Source organism: Rhinatrema bivittatum, chromosome 9, assembly GCF_901001135.1.
Source record: "Rhinatrema bivittatum chromosome 9, aRhiBiv1.1, whole genome shotgun sequence".
NCBI lineage: Eukaryota > Metazoa > Chordata > Amphibia > Gymnophiona > Rhinatrematidae > Rhinatrema > Rhinatrema bivittatum.
Window position 1 is genome coordinate 267188142 of NC_042623.1, and position 17590 is coordinate 267205731.

At 44.0% G+C, this 17590-nt stretch overlaps 1 protein-coding gene across 2 annotated transcripts in view; it reads right to left on the reverse strand.

Annotated features, from left to right (window-relative positions):
* The window catches only part of SLCO2A1 (solute carrier organic anion transporter family member 2A1), a 127673-nt gene that overhangs the window by 82753 nt on the left and 27330 nt on the right, over positions 1 to 17590 (reverse strand). For both annotated transcript variants that reach the window (XM_029615266.1, XM_029615267.1), the window contains 2 exons: positions 5423 to 5560; positions 555 to 717 (listed from right to left, as the gene is read on the reverse strand). In XM_029615266.1, coding sequence (XP_029471126.1) covers positions 555 to 717; positions 5423 to 5560 — 301 coding nt within the window. The remainder of the gene's footprint in view (positions 1 to 554; positions 718 to 5422; positions 5561 to 17590) is intronic.

A 17590-nucleotide genomic window follows, 5' to 3' on the forward strand; every position in this document is an offset into this window, starting at 1 on the left:
GGAATCTTCATGTGTGCATTTAATTCTCAAACAAGTATTCACATGGTAGGCATGCTGCTAATGCAGCTAGCCTATGCCATCATTTTGAAAGGCTACGTGCACCCTTTTAACCACACAACCCAATATTCAAACACAATGCATGCGGATGTCTTGCGTTTTAAAATTCACAGCACGTGTTTATCTTCTCAGTTCAGCACTCTACTGAAAAATGTACCCCTTACTTGTCAGCCCCTTTTGGCAGACTGCCAACCCGTCACTGACAGCTGTGGCAAATCCCAGCTATCGCAACAAGAAAAACAAGGTTTGATCCAGGCTGCCCCTGGTGGCCTGGAACCAGCTGCAGAAGCTTCTAGAAGGGGGTGAAAAACCAAGGCTGTGGACTTTCCCCCTTCATTGTGGAAGTGCATGAGTGCCTGCTTCTGAGCACGAGTGCCTGCTTCTGAGCACGAGTGCCTGCTTCTGAGCACGAGTGCCTAGTTGTAAGCGGTAACTCCCTGGGAGGGAGCGGGAGCAGGAGAGATGCGCCTCGAGATTTATTCCAGGATGACACTTACTGCTGTCCAGCATGTTGTACTGGTACGCCTCTGAGAGAAAATGAGGAAGGGTCAGTAGGAAGGCCCCCAGGGACAGCATCAGGCCACCAATACCAATAATACGTGGCCGGTGAACTCGACTGCCAAAATAGCTGACGAAGATGATGAGAACAGCATTGCTGATCTGGGGAGAGAAAGGAAGCACAAAGGGAAGAAGGGGAAAGAAAAGAAAAAGACAAAAAAAAATGTCATATGGCAAATACTGAGGAAAAAAAAAAGGGGGGGGGGGGGAGGAAATTCACAAGCATTGAGAGACAAAAGCTGTAAAACGGAAAAACGGCTGCTTTCTCCAGTAGAAGGGTGTATGGTCAATGAAAAGGTCAACTACTCTCTTTGGTCACTGCCGCCAGAGGTTTCTGGAAGATTTAGAGAGAGAAGCAGAGCTGAGGGGGGGGGGGGGGGGGGTCTGTATTTCAGGATCCTGAGGAGACGGCAACTCTGTCAAGAACAAAACACGACTCCTACTGACTTGAAACACTTATTAGGAAACAGAAAGAAACTAACTAAAATCAGAGAAACCACATTTCTGAAAGAAAAAAAAAGAGCAGCATCTGTGAAGTTATTCATCGTGATTTTACTTGATATTGGTTGCCTGCATCATTTATGAAATCAGACAGCAGGATTCCATCAGCCAATGCCGACAGATATTTTTTCACTATGAAGAAAGACACTGCCAACCTGATGGGATCCTAAGGGAATTAAATGGTGTTCTGCAACAATCTTTAGTCTGTTTTAACTTCCAGAAAACAATGTGAAAGTGGTCGCCGAGGAAGAGCTGGGAGGTCTCTTATAGCGTTGTCATTTGGCTCTGTGTCAAAGGAAGAGGCTGATCCAGTCCCGGTAGTACCCTGTTGCACGCATGGCCTGGGACTGGCCTGTTGCATCCATTACAGTCCATGCAAACAGCTCTTGCCAAAGCCTCCAGCTATCTCTTCATGGAGAAAGCCAAGAGCCTTTACTCAACCCTTGTGCTCCTGGGCTATACCCGATTACTTTCTACCCCTTAACATTCTGTCCTCACTTACATTTTGGGACCCACTTTTATCTTTCCCATCTCGCTTTTAGAATAATTATCCTGTGGATCCTCCTCCATTGTTATCCCACTATCAGCCAGTGTGCATCAGAGCTCTGCCATAGCCACTTTTCTCATTTTATATTTGTCCCCTTAGTGTTCTGCTCTTCAACGGCTCTCAATAACATCCTTATAGCCATGACTCGCAGATCTACCTCTCTACACCAGATATATCACCAAACATCTAGTCCCAAATCTCAGCCTACTTGTCTGACATCATCTGGATGACCTACTGCCACCTTAAAATTTAACATGGCCAAAAAAAGAAGTTATCTTTTCCCCAAAACCTACTCCCACCTTCCTCCATCTCTGTAGATAAATGTCATTCTTCTATTCCCCGCAGGCCACAAACCTGGAATTATCTTGAACTCTACTCTCTCTCTCTCTGACCACATCTAAAACACTGCTAAAAAGTGTCACTTCTTTCTATTTTACACTTTTATCTCGTCTTTTCAGTCTGAAAGGATTGCCCAAAGTGGTGTACAACGTTTTGAGATACAATTCATAAACACAAGATTCATATAGTACACGTCATAACACTCCATAAATCATTATACACACATAAAAGAACAATACAATGCGAAAACCTTAACACCCAGCTGAATCTCATTCCCCACTATCACCAGGGAATGGGTCAGCAGAGTGACAATAAAGAGAAGATAAATCTAAGACAACCCGTCAGAAAACCTCCCGTGCAGCTACCCCACACTAAACTCTTAAACAATCCCTGGTATACTTCCTACAACTTTCCTTTGCTGCACCTCCGGTTCTCCCAAAAAGGGCAAACCCCCACTGGCTCACTCCCCCTAGGCTGGTAACAGAGGAGGTTGGGAAATACAGACCAATAGTCTGATCTTGTTAGTGGAAAAATGAACGGAAACTTTATTGAACGAAAAGACAGAGGAACATGGAGTATCTGTAGGCCAGTGACTTGGAGAATCCACAGCGGCATGGTTTTACAAGAGGGAGATTGTATCAAATAATTCTGATTGATTTTTTTTTTTTTGATTGGGTGACCAGAGAATTAGATCAAGGGCATGTACTGGATGGGATTTAGTTGTATTTCCGCAATGCTTTTGATACTGTTCCCCATAGGAGGCTCATAAATAATCTGGGCAGGCTGGGGGCAGGTCACATGGTGGTGGACTAGATTAAAAATTGGATATGAGAGATAGATAATAGAGAGCAAATGCAAATGGAATTCACTCTGAGGAGAAAAAGGTGATTAGTGGAACGCCTCTGGGATCAGTCAAGGGGGCAAGTCTAGTCAATATCCTTGTAAGGGACATTGCAGATGACACCAAGACCTGCAACAGAGGGGACACCCCTGAGGGAATAGACAGAATGGAAGCAATCTAAAAACACGTGAGCAGTGGTCATACTTGGCAATTAGGATTCAATGTGAAAAGTACAAAGTCATGCATTTGGGGGTTCACAAATCTGAGGGGAACGCTACACATTGGGAGGTGAAGAGGTGATGTAGCTTGACCAGCAGAGAGGAAAGGCTGGTTTTTGGGGTGTGCACCATGGGGAAAGGGGTGCGCTGCTCCCTCCCTGCCTCCCACCACCTTTTATGTGATGTCTACAGACAGAAAACTCAGGAATGGTGTGGAGGAGGGAGGAGGCCTTCTGTCTATGGTGGTAGGTGAAGGAATATCCTGCAGGGAGGTGGGGGGGGGGGAGAGAAAGAGGGGGTTTGCCTCTGGGCAGGAAAAGAGAGAGACACAAAGAGGGAGGGGGGCTGTGGGCAGGGGGAAGGGGAAAGGGCAGGGCAGAGGGGATACTGATGATGAACAGAGGGTGGGAGGGGACTGGGAGAAAGAGATGAGTACATTGAGCCAAAGCAATTGCCACTGTTGAAGGCGGGAGTGCTGAGCCAGAGCTGCCGCTATGGGGGGCAGGGGAGGAGGGAACGGGTGCCAATTTCAGTTTTCAAACAGGGCACCGATTAAGCTAGAGATGGCCCTGCAGAGAGGCCTCAGTATATGATGATCTCAAAGTAGTGAAACCGAGCGATAAGGCAGTGGTCAGAGCCAGGAGATGCTGGGGCTTATAGAGAGAGAGAGAGACATAACTAGCAGAAAAAAATGAGGTGATAATGCTTTAAACGCACTTTTATTGGGGAGGCCTCACTTGGAATACCGTCTTCAGTTCTGGAGGCTGTATCTCAAGAGGACGGCAAGAGGCCAGAGGTGATGCGGAGAAAAGTAACTGAAATGGTGAGGAGACTGCACCAAAAGCCATATGAGATGAGGCTGAGGGACCTAGATATATATATATACTGTAGAGGAAGTGGCGAGACAGGGAATTTGAGAGAGTCATTTACATATCTGAAAGATATTAATGATGCACAAGAGGCAAAGCTTTTTCAATAGAAGGGAAACTGTAGAGCTATGGGTCATGATGTGAAGCTCCAACAGGGAAGACTGAGGATGAAATGTCAGTAATAGAGTAACACATAGTAACATACAGTAATACAGTAAATGCTGGCAGAAAAAAATCCAAGTGGTCCATCCAGTCAGCCCAGCAGATGGTTTTTGTTGTTGTTGTTTAATTAATTTTTTTTTTAGAGTAGTAAGTGCAGCTGCATGCAGGTTACCATCCCATGGCCTCTGTTATAGGTAGTAACTACTGCTCCGTGCATGTTCCCTCTCAAGAAATATTTTTTCAGAGAAAGGGTGACGGATGCTTGGAATGCCCTTCCAGAGGAGGAGGTAGAGGCAAAAACGGTAGCAGAATTTAAAAAAAAAAGTGTGGGTTAAGCAGAGGATGGAAATGAGGTGCACTGGAATAACTTGCACGGAGCAGCAGTTAGAAGCCAAAACAGCGGTGGCACGAGTGCATCAGGATTTCAAGAAAGCATGAAAAGGACAACACTATGATTTTGCTTGGGACAGATGAGAGGAAGGTTGAGAGCTTGGGTGGAATAAACAAGGGGGAGTTGGTGCTGTGTTGCATTTGGGAATTTTATAAGCACATCTACTAAAAGAGAATGAATCTCAACTGCACAGATGAGCCACTGTGGTCTTTACCTGCCATCATTTGATATGCAAGGAGAACTAATGAACGAGCCCTATTTGTCTTAAGATATACAACCCTAGTCTCCTCATCTGTCCAATAGTAGCAATAGCATAGGAAATGTAAGTGATTGCATATATTATTGCTGTTAGGGAGCTTTATCTTAACCTATTTAAACACCCGTCTTCCCTCCCTCCCCTTCACCCCCTCAGCTGCCATCCATACATCACTGGCTTCTGCAGCTCATGCCTCCCCATGTCACCAACTCCGTGCACTCTCTGCCTCATCCATGTAAATCTTTTGCAATACGATCTCCTGCCACGATGCCCATTCCATGCGTCTACTCCCACAATATCTCCTGTTTAAGCATTTTTGCTCACATTCTTACATCGGGTATCTTATGCCCCCATGTTCATCCAAAAAATCCCCCTGCCTAGGTACCAAACAGTACATCTCCTGCCTACACACCTGCCTCCATGCCTGGCCTATTCACCTCTTGCACAAGCTACCCCTGCCCATGTGCTCACAAAATGCATCCACCCAAGCCACCTCCTCCTCATGCAACCATCCCATGAACCACTCATTCCATGCAGTTCCTGCCCACACAGAAAGGGCAATGCTCAATATTTTTTTCAGTGCTAAGGTATGCAAATACGCTTGGTTTAGGATTACGCAGCAACGTCCAAACAGGCAATTGCCTGTGCATCTCTCAGCAACTGACAGAGCCCCTCTGGTTTACCTCATGCAGGCTGGAAATGAGGCCGGAGGAGAAGCTGGAGAGGCCGAAGCGTTTTTCAATGGTGGTGAGGCTGCTCTTGAAGTAAGCGCTGTAGAGGAGCTGAGATAACTGCAGCAACCCATGGCAGAGCACGAAGACCTGAAGGACAGAAACAGATGGCAAATAAAAATCTATAGGCTTATCCAATCTTCCCAAAGTCCCTACCAACTGCAGTAGCAAAGTCTATTTGATCTCTGGTTTTATCCTCACTTTCCCGTTAAGGGAACGTCTGTTTGTCCCTTGTCTTTTTAAATTCCAATGCAATTTTTGTCCTCCTCTGTGGGAAGGCTGTTTCCCCAATGCATATACCACAGACAGTCAGGCACTTCATGGCGTATATAGCAACAGTTACCGGGGATGCCGGTTATTCATAAATAATATCAACTGATATGACATTTCATCCAAGTAGATATGAAAGATCCATGAATGAACGAACATTAGCCAGGGCTGAGGCCTTGACGACTGGTGCTAGTGCTTCAAAGGCAGCTTTACAATATAGGCGCCCATATGCAATGGTGTGGGAGCCCCCAGATATCATTAAAGAGTACAAGTTGAGGGGGGTTAGTCCTCCCCGCCCCGAAATGCATGGAGGAAGTGGGGAGGGAGGGGAGTTGCTCCCAGAAATCATGGGGGGAGGAGGAGACTGTATCCTCCTTTTCCCTCATAAACTATGGGGTGCAGAGCCCCAGCCCAGGTCTTATCCTCTTCCCTTGCTGTCCCGTGGCACGTCTCCCCTTACCTCGGGGCCTGCAAAGCCTTTCCAGGTCCCGGCTGTCAGCAATGCCACAAGATCTTCCTCAACCGAGGTACCACTGCCAAACAATCGTGGGGCCTTTGCACCGGCATGTTTACCTCGCAGCAGATCCCGCGGTGCTCCGCCCTCTGCCACAGCACAGGTTTCCTGTTATGGGGGCGACTCGTGCAAGGGGGTGGAGCACCACAGAGCCTGCTGAGATCGTGCATACGCCGCTGCAGAAGCCCCACGTCTGTTTACAGGAAGATCTTGGTGCGGCAGAGAGGTGACCTGGAAGAAGAAAAGGATTGCAGGCCTGGATGACGGCAGTGTCAGCAATGCTCCACCTGTCAAAATTCGGTGCCAGAGGAAACTTGCCTACATTGCCTATGCCTGAATCTGGGCCTGTGCTGCTAATGGGTTTCAAAACCTGTGCTAAGTCAACCCCTTTTTGTGTCTTATCCTTGTGCTGACTTCTTTCCGTTTGTTCAAAAATGCACTCATGCAAGGCCTCAGTTTGAAAGAAGCTAAATTCTCACCCCATTTATTTAACATACTAGGATTCTGCTTAAACAAATCCCTGGAAATAGTACAAGAAATGGAGGTCAGGATTGAGATACATGATGAGGTTTGCAGGGGCCCAGAAGTAGACTAGCAGAGAATGCTACAGAGTAGAAGTGAAGTGCATTTGAAATGCTGTGTGTGGTTTTCAATCCTGGAATATCAGGGGGTGCTGCAGATTGAACCGAGGTACCACTGCCAGAGCTGAATGTGGGTGGATTAGGGTTCAGAAAAGGTCGCAGCATCTGTCCAATATGTGGAGGTAACTGATGGTATCTAATACTCAGGGCAGGTGTTTCCATTAGGCAAACTAGGCAATCGTCTAGAGAGTGCCAAAGAAAGTCCTGCCAGCACAAGGCCCCAGATGGGTGCTGTGCCAGCACGAATTCCACCAGAGAAGGGAGCACTGTTCTGGCCCCACTTCCGCGTGCTGTGCTAGAAGAAGTTGGGAGAGGGAGTGTATGTCCAAAGATTTGCTTAGGCTGCAAAACATTCTTGCACCAGCCCTGCTAATACTCCTTTAACTTTATGAGCACTGTATTTCAGAAATAGGTTAAAATGATGAAATCTGTTCTTAAGTGCTGTGCTCTGAATCACTGGCTCTCTTACAAGCTGCTTCAGCCCTAGAAATCTGCCAGCACCTGGCACCTGCACCTGAAAGGATAGAAAACCACTTCTGAGAACAAGATTACAAGTGATCTGATTAGAAGACGATATTTTAATTGTCTGTAAAGCACTGTGCCCCTTTGACTCCATCATTAGTTCTCATGGATTCACAATGCAACTTGCAGAGGGCTAGAAACGTTTTGCAGATTCAGACAATGCCAGGAGCTCCAACATATACACCACACACATGAGAAGTGATTTGGAGATAAGGATGAATAGACAAAGCTAGGCTGCACACTATATGTATAAGGGAGAGGGAGAGGGAGAGGGAGAGGGAGAGGGAGAGTGTCTATAAGGCCCTTGTAGTAGTTAGCTATTTATATCTCTATAGGAGGCCCACCTAGTAACTTGAGGTGAGGTTTAGGTATTAGTGTATTTATTTATTTAAAAGTATTTATATACCGCTTTTTAAAATAAAATTTTATCAAAACGGTTTACAACAGGTTAAAATAAAGTAAAAATAAAAATAAAATATAACTAAAATAAACATAAAATACATAAATTTAGCTAAGTAGCTAGATAATTGCTAGCTAAAAGAAATTATTAATTAAAAAATAATAATAATGGTAACATGCCATGGGTAAACAGAATAGGGAAGGTAAAAGGGATGAAGGGGGGGGGGGGTGGCAACTTATTGGATTAAAATATCCTAGGAAGAAAGCAGATGGGATGATAGAGGAGAAGTTGAGGTAATATGTGTCTGATGGGTGAGTTTTGGGGAGATGAGAGCTTCATCTTTGATCGGGGAGATGTTTAGTGGGAATGTTAAATGCTTGTTGAAAAAAGAATGTTTTTAGAGCTTTTTTGAAATGATAAGGATTTGATATTAAGCGGAGAGGGTTGGGTAAAGAGTTCCAGAGGGATGGTCCTGCTACTGAAAAAGCTCTTTTCCTGGTAATGTCTAATCTGGCCTGTCGTGGTGATGGAATGTCTAAGAGATTTTGAGTGAGTGATCTTAAGCGTCGGGTGGGTTTGTAAACGCGGAGTAAGGTGCAAAGCCAGGTGGAGGAAGAGTTATAAATTAAGCTGTGAATGATTGAGAGTACTTTGTATTTTATCCTGTATTTTATGGGTAACCAGTGAAGAGAATGTAAAATAGGTGTAATGTGATTGCAAATGGAGGTACCGGATAATAAGCGAGCTGCACTATTTTGAACTAATTGTAGTGGGTGAATTGATGAATCAGAATAGGGGTTAGGGGCCACTTTGTCATGCAGAGTGAGACGTACGAACAGAACAGTGCTCTCTTGTGAAGATTTGATGTCCTTTGGAGTGAGGAAACTCACCCAAAGGTGAGATTTGTACAATGTTCTCTCAACCTAGCTTGATGGACTCGCTACCTGGGAGTTATTTTTGGTGTTAAAACTGTGCGATATGGCTTCGTAGTTTGTGAAGCCAGCCCACTTTTACAAAAATCTGCCCCGAGTCCTTCCCTTTTAAAAATTAGAATTGCACCATGCGTATTGATGCTTTCGCATGCAAAAAGGCCATAACACGATTTGGAAAATAACCCCCAAAGTGAGAAGCCTGATTTTGAATGATTTCTAATTGATTTAGGGTTTAGTACTGTTTTAGTCATTGTTGCAATCTTTGAAATATTTAGACTGTTGGAAGCATGGAGATGTCTTCTGGCACCCTGAATGTAGATAGTGGGGGTGAGGAGGGAATGTTGGGAGTAGGTTGGAAAGTGATTGATAATTACTGTTTTGTTTTTGGCATCATATGTGATATCGGGTATTTTGTGGGAATTCTTGGCTCTTTTTTTCGTTCTATCATATGTAAAGCAATATACATAAACATCAGATTTGCCATACTGGGTCAGGCCAAAAGGTCCATCAAGCCAAATATCCTGTTTCCAACAGTGATCAACGCAAGTCACAAGTACGTGGCAGGATCCCAAGAGGTAGATAGATTCCATGTTGGTTATCCCAAGGATAAGAAGTGGATTTTTGCTACTCCTCCTTGATAATGGTTTATAGACTTTTCCTCCAGGAACTTGTCCAAACCTTTTTTAAACGCAACTACACCAACATCTTTTACCACATCCTCTGGCAATGAATTCCAGAGCTTAATTATGCATGGACTAAAAATATATTTTATCTTATTAGTTTTAAATGTATCACCTAGTAACATCATTGTGTGCCCCCTAATGTTTGTAGTTTTTGAAAGAGTAAACAGATTCACCTTTACTCATCCACTCCTCTCATTTTATAGGCTTCTATCATATCTCCCCTCAGTACTGTGTCTTATATAATTTTTTACTGTTGTTGCAGTATCAATAAAAAGATTTAAACGGAGAAGTGCAACAAGGTCCTATTTACATAAATGAAGCTATACAAATCCAAATGAATTAAAAAGAAACCTATTATTGTGGGCAGCCCATGCTCTCTGTAGAGAGTACACCAATGATTTTAGGTCATTTTTATGCTGCTTTTATCTGCTGCTGTCGCTGATTGCCCCGGTCCTGTTAGTGATCCTTATCTGGTGAATGTGTGCCTCCCAGTGAGGACATACTATGGCCAGTAAGTGCATGCTAGTGCAGTACTTTTCAAGTCATTTACAGAGATTTTCAGCTTATCCAAAACAAATATACAGGGTCGATTTAAGATTTTAGTACCCATAGACAGAGTGCCGTGGCATTGTCCTTTGGAAGCTGAGCTGGCACATGGCCCTAAAGCAAGCTGAAGCAGTCTCCTTCTTGTTCTGGATATTTAGCACCTTCAAAATTTGGCATCTTAGGCAATTGCCTATGTTGTTACTATGTTGCCTATGTTGTTACATAGGCAATTGCCTATGTTGTTACTATGTTGCCTATGTTGTTACATAGGCAATTGCCTATGTAAGTTACTGAGGAGCAAGCACACACACACACACACACACAAACATGGGCAGAGAGGTAGACATCCCACACCCAGAAACTGATATTCGACTCCTTTTAGCCACATAAAAAGTAGGCGGGCAGTGGGTGGATCAGGGCGGTGCCACTTATCCGGCTAACTTAGCTGGATATAACTTATCTGGCTAAGTAGCAATTTGTGTGCGGATATTCAGCGGCATAGCTGTGCCACTGAATACCACTTGTAACTTAGCTGGATATCTTATATCCAACTAACGGGCTGATACAGTACAATGCGCTCCGGTGGAGCGCACTGTTAGCCCGGGTTTGGATGTGCGTTTTCGACGCGCTAGCTTTACCCCTTATTCAGTAAGGGATCGAAAACGCGCAACCAACCTCCCTGAAACTAATAGCGCCTGCAACATGCAAATGCATGTTGCAGGCGCTATTAGTTATTCCCGCGTGATACAGAAAGTAAAATGTGCAGCCAAGCGATATTAAGTCCGAGGCCCCAAAATTTAAAAAAAAATCAAAAATTTAAAAAAAAAAAAATTTAAATCGTCCGGCGGCCCGTGGGTCGGAAGACGGCCGCTCAATTTAGCCGGCGTCTGTTTTCCGAACCCTTGGCTGTCAGCGGGTTTGAGAACCGATGCTGGAAAAATTGAATGTCGGCTGTCAAACCCGCTGACAGCCACCGCTCCTGTCAAAAAGGAGGCGCTGGGGACGCGCTGGTGTCCCTGGCGCCTCCTTTTACCACTGGCCCTCATTTGCACCTTCTTCCCCCTGAATCGCGTGCCCAGGAGAGCGGCCTGGGCGCTCGCCCGCTCTCCCACGACTTTTACTGAATCGGCCCGTAAGTTACTTAGCCAGAAACGGCTGAATAAGAAGCCCAGAGAGAGGAAGAGACTCAGACCACAGCCCACCAGAAAGTGGGAATGTGAAAACAAAATGAACACATCCTAGTGTTATTTTCAAGCAAATTAAACTCTACCACATTTAGGATTTTTTTTTTTGGTTCAGCAAATAGTGCATGCTATTCCCCCGCCCCCCAAAAAAAGCCATACAACAAAATGAAATTCTATCAGAAATCTTCACCCAATGAAACCAAATATTGTTTGTCCTGAACACGAGGGAGAGAGAGAGAGAGCAGGAGATGTTCCCAGTAAGTAGGAGATACCCCTAGAAGCCCTCACTAGGATCAGATTCATTAAGGCTTTTCTCCCATTTTGTGTCTATGGGGAAAACCCCTAGCGAATCAGGTACTAAGAGTCTCTCGGTTGCCTTTTCTTTGGGCGTAGGCAACATTATAATTGTAAGGATTCATCTCCCTGGAAACGTAATCTGTGTCAGTTGTCACTAATGGTGAAAATTCCCATACACTTTTTTTTTTTTTTGTAGCATCCATCTCTGCGTGGAGAACGATGATTTGAGACCACGGAGAAAATTCCTGCCTAAGAACCGTGAATAGACTTCTCTCTGTGTGTGTTGGAAACAAATCAAACCAAAAGGAGCTGAGCTGGGTTGCATTAGGGTCCCGGGAGCTCCACATTGACCCCCCTTCCATAGGGAACAGCTCATGGGAAGAGGGGGTGGGAGGGAGGGCTACAAATGGAAAAGTGCAGGCATGTAAGTGAGGATGCACAGGACACCGTGTGTTCCCCCCCTTGTAAAGTCAGCCCTTCCTAGCCAGTTCTGCCAGGTCCATGCATTCGTAACCTGATGGCCCTGGGAGAGGATGTGGAGGCTGCGCAAGATGACCGCCTGGTGAGAGGTTAATGAAATGCCCTTGGGTGAGCACAGTGTGTGAGGGCAGACAGGATACCCAGGGCTGGGCTGCAGACTGATCCCATCCCTTCCTGTACAGACGCTCATCTAATCTGTGAGATTTTTATTTTTTTTTTTAAACAGCTGCTGGTGGAATTTTAAACCTTGTGGAAAGATGGCCAGGTTCATGCTCTGCCTGCAACCACAGTGATATATATTATAATGAAAGATTCAATGGAAACAAAATATTATTTGCACACTCAGGAAGTGGACGCCTGGCACATGAAAAAAGTGCAGCAGTTTGGTGTGTGTAACAAGTCCAGGGATGCAGATCTATGCCATGGATGGCAAATGGCATTGTGAAGAGGGCATTCGGCAACCCGGGGGGATGCTGAGCTAGAAGTGAAAGCTGATCAGCAGCTTATGTGAAATCAATTTTAAAAATAATTACTTTTTATCAAAGGAAGTTTAAAAAAAATTACTTTGATAATCAGAAAAGCCTTAACAAGTCAAAAGCTTATGTTTTAAAACATAAAATTGACACCATCCCCACCACAGATATAAAAAAAACTAGCTGATATAGCCTCCTACACATTAGCCAAAATAATTAACCTATCACTCAGTGAAGGAGTTATGCCAGACTCACTTAAAAATGCAATAATAAAACCAATTCTGAAAAAGAAAAACAGTGACCCAAATGTCTTAAGTAACTATAGACCTGTTTCAAACTTACCTATGATTGCAAAATTAATAGAAAAAGCAGTACAAAAGCAACTAGCAGAACATCTAGAGAACAATAGCATACCATACCCCTCGCAACATGGCTTCAGAAAACACTATAACACCGAAACATTACTAATCTCTCTAACAGATAACGTACTTCACGGATTTGATAGCGGAAAACAGTACATCATAATACTACTAGATCTGTCCGCAGCATTTGACACAGTAAACCATAACATACTATTGAAAAGACTGGAAGAAATTGGATTACAAAACAAAACAAAACAATTGAATGGTTCATATCCTATCTTAACAATAGATCTTATCAGGTACAGATAAACACAATATCAGACAAGATCGAACTAAAGACAGGAGTCCCCCAGGGTTCAGCACTCTCGGCAACTCTATTTAACATTTATATGCTCCCCCTCTGCCACCTACTGGCTGGGCTAGGAATCATACACTACATATATGCCGACGACATTCAATTAATCCTACCGGTTGAAGAATCTATTGAAAAAACACTGAATTTTGCAATGTTATACCTAGACATAATAAAACAACTATTAAACCAAAATGGAACTAGTAATCAACATTGAAAAAACAGAATTTATACATCTGGAACGAAAAAACATTGAAAGAATTCAAAATCCCATCAAACTTAAAAATGACAAATCAGTAGTGTTAACTGATAAAGCTAGAAACCTAAGAGTAATTACAGACACGGAACTGAGCCTTAAGCAACACATATCTATAAAAGCGAGAGAAGGCTACGCCAAACTAATGGTCCTTAGAAGACTAAAACCCTTATTAAATCAGGAACACTTTCATACAGCATTAATATTTGCCAGCACTTTCATACAGCATTAATATTTGCCAGCACGGACTACTGTAACACACTTTTCCTAGGATTACCATATACTACTATCAGACCACTGCAAATACTACAGAACCCAGCTGCCAGAATACTTACTGATAAAGGCAGAAGAGATCATATCACCCAAACACTTGCAGATTTACACTGGCTACCAATAGAACAGACAGTGCAATTTAAAACACTATGCACAGTTCATAAACTAATAAATGACGAAAATGCTGACTGGCTAAACACCGCACTATGACTACATGTCCCTCAAAGAAATCTCAGATCGGCCAACAAAGCTCTGCTAAGCATACCCTCAGTCAAAACAGCAAAGTTGACCCAAGTTAGAGAGAGAGCACTATCTTTGGCAGGACCATTATTATGGAACACATTACCCCTGGAACTAAGACTAATGAAAGAATTAAAGCTCTTCAAAAAAGGCCTAAAAACATGGCTCTTCAAAAAAGCCTTTCACAGTGAGGTCGCTGAATAACAACACATACACAAAGCAGGGAGTCACCTATTAAAAGCAGAATTGCTAATTTTTATTATTTTTCTCATAATTAAGTATTAAATTAGACAGACTGTATAAACATATGGTTATCCTAACAATCAGAAATGGTAACCACAACCCATTTAGAGTATATGATTGAACTATGTAACCATAGAACCCTGGCACCCTATGGATAATTTAGAAACCAAACCAAACCTATTTGTGCCTGACTGTAAAGCGTTGTGATGGTGCACTACTAAACGACGGTATAGAAAAGTTTTAAATAAATAAATACAACGGAGTCCCAGAGGCACAGGGAACTGAAGGTCATGCAGAAGGGAGTCCTGGACTCGGGACTTTTCCTGAAACGAGTCTGTGGTCTCACCAGACTCCCCCTTCATCTTGCTGCTGGCCAGGTGACCTCATCACTACCTAAAATCACCAGCACAAAGGAGGCATGCATCCTTCAGAGCCCCCAAGGAGGGACATGCCCCCCAGCCCTCCAACGCTGTACCTGCTTTGTGGGTAAATGGGAGATCTGGATTCCCCATTGCTGTCAGTCCAAGCACCGTCTGCAGTCAATCACAGCCCTGGCTGGCGTGCGGTGAGCGGCTCTGTGCCACTCCTTCACGTGCAGCAAGGCACAGTGAGTACCTGGGTCTTCCCCTACAAAGAAGCTGTTTGAAAGAATGAAGCAAAATGAATTCAAAGCTCATTCACATGAACGGGGAAAACCAAATTCCTGGTTATTTCTTGGACCAAAAATGATGTTATAGTTCATGGTCCCTTCGTCGGATGTTCATAGATTGCTCCAAACAAAGGAGGACAACCCTGAAAGTTTATTTATGGTTTTGTTTTTTTTGTTTTTGTTTGTTAAGTTTCCTTCAGCAAAAATCCAGCTGCTAGTACTCTACATGTCAATAAGAAAAGATTTAATAGGGCACCAAGCAGAAATGGGGCCATTTCCCGGAGGCGTGGCAGTGACCCCTGCTCCCGTGCTGGTAAAATGCTCTCCCAGGGACGGGTCAATGTCAGTCTCTTAAAAGCTGAAACTCCCGGTGCCATGAAGAAGTGGAACGTGTGCCCTTTCCTGCTGGCTCTCGATGCCGAGCACAGGAGGAGATGGAAAAACCCCAGGCTGCCCGCGAAAACAAAATTAATCCTAATGACTATTTCTTCTGCCAGATGCAAAGCGAGTAGTGATGGGGGGGGGGGGACGGGACAGGGAGAGGCTCCTTAATGAACGGAACCTGGAATCTCTTTGCCAGCCTTGGGGGAATTTTGACCTTATAAAAACAATAGTGCAATGGCCAGTCAACTTCCTGGACAACGCCAACTTTCCAAGACCTATTTCAGATACATTTTCACAAAATACACCGGCTCACGCTTCACCAATTTAGACATGTACCTTTCCACATGAAATTATAGGGTACTGAGCTAGGACGTGGCCTTTCTGCATGGAATTATAGGCTGCAGAACTAAGATGGTGCACCTCAACGCTAAATTATAGGGTCCATAACTAGGGCTGTGCCATTCTGGATTCAATAAGTCAGCTAGGCCTCTCTTATACTAAATGACGGTGCGTAGGGTTTGCTATACCAGAGTTCCTGTCAATAACAGTTTGTGGCTGTGCAGCCAGGACCCTTGCATTTCAATGCATAGGGTCTTCTTACTGCTCGCTGTCATGCGCTCCAGATGTCTTGGGGGGGGCTCAGAGACAGCGAGGGAAGCGGCAGCGACACTATTTCCCCGGCCACACATATCCAAAACCTCAGTAAAGCTCCTGAACTCAGCAGGGAAACAGGACACATGTCAACTGCTCCCATAACCCTAACAGCTGATGAATAACCAGCATTTCTTCCTTCCCAAAAGGTCTGCACAAGAAATCGATCTGTGGCTCCTTTGGCTTGCATTCTGGCAATAAAAGCTTTTATCACTTCGAGGACACTGCCATCATAGGAAAAAGGCTAGATTAGCCTGGTTGAAAACGGTTCACTAGAAATATACTAAAAGTATATTTGGGTTTTCATAACTCGGGCACTTTTAGCCGCATTATAAAGAAGGGGTGCATTTAGGCTGGGGAGGAAAGACCCCCCCCCCCACACACACACATCTGGATCTGATTTTCTGCTGGCTCCCCGCTCACCTCTGCATGAGAAATGCAAACCTCTTCCTCTCTCTTGCATTATTAAACCCTCCCTGTACCTCGCAGGCAGCACTAGCCTCGGGCTTCTTGGTTTGCCAGCCCCCCTTTCTGGCCCATGTTTCCTGTAACTCATAATTACAAGGAGACGGAACACGTAAATTTTGATCTGAAAATCACAAGAGACATGCAGAGATTCGCAGAACCAAAAACTTAATAGGACAAAATAAAACTTTCTTTATAGGAGTTTTATGGATGATCGGAAGTATCGCATTTTTCACATTATAAGTCGCTGCTGAGTATGGGTCGCATTAGTGAAAAAAAATGGCAAAAATCTTGTAAAGTTAATAAATAAGTCACCGTTTAATACAGGTTGCAACCCAACCATTAGGACACGCAATACTCACCCGAAACCGCCAAACATTTATCAGCCTCGCTCCCCCCCACAGAGCAAAAAAAAAAATCTACTTACATTCCAATGCCTCCACTACAGTCCAGAATCCTCTTAAAAGCACTCGCTGCCTGCGTCCATGTGTCCTCAAACAGCACCACGCCTAATACATCCCGGGCAGGGCTCACCAACCAATGCTTTCAGAACACAGGCAGATCTGCCATTCTCCAAAAATTCTTAAACAAATGTGGCAATCCTTTTTTTTTTTTTTTTTTAAATTTCATAAATAAATCGCCCCTTTCTATAGGCTGCACCCTCCAAGCTGGATGTAAAAAAATGTGACCTATACCCCGAAAAATACGGTAACTTAAATTGAGCTCTTTCCAGTACAGGCAAGCAATGCAATTTTATTTGGACTGAGTGTAATATTGTCTCTGTAACTCGTACTGCTGCTGCATTTTGTACCAATTGTAAAACAGCTAACAAAACCTTAGTGACTGAACATACAGAGAATTCCAGTACTCAACCTTAATACTAGTGCTTACACAACAGCTCTAAAATCATCCTTAGAAATACAAATATGTCAAACCTCTTATTAGCAAAAGGTTAAGACAGGTCAGTCTGGCAACCAAACTGATGTGAGGGCTTAATGTTAACTTGGAATCCAAAAATATACCCAAATTCCTGGTTAGTGTATCAACTTGCAGTTTTATATCATCAGGAATCAAATGACAAAGATTTTCTAGAAGAGAAGATCTAGAAACCCAAAGCACAACTGATGTTTGCATATTTAATACTAATATGTTTATCAACATCCATTGATGTGACACTCTTAAAACACCAGGTCTGCATCACTTCTCCTCCAGACTGCTATGTTCGGTGTGACTTGAACTAAATAGTGGAGCCTTGGGTCGAGGCGAGTAAAGACTCCACCCACAGGGAGGAGCCCTGTGGCCC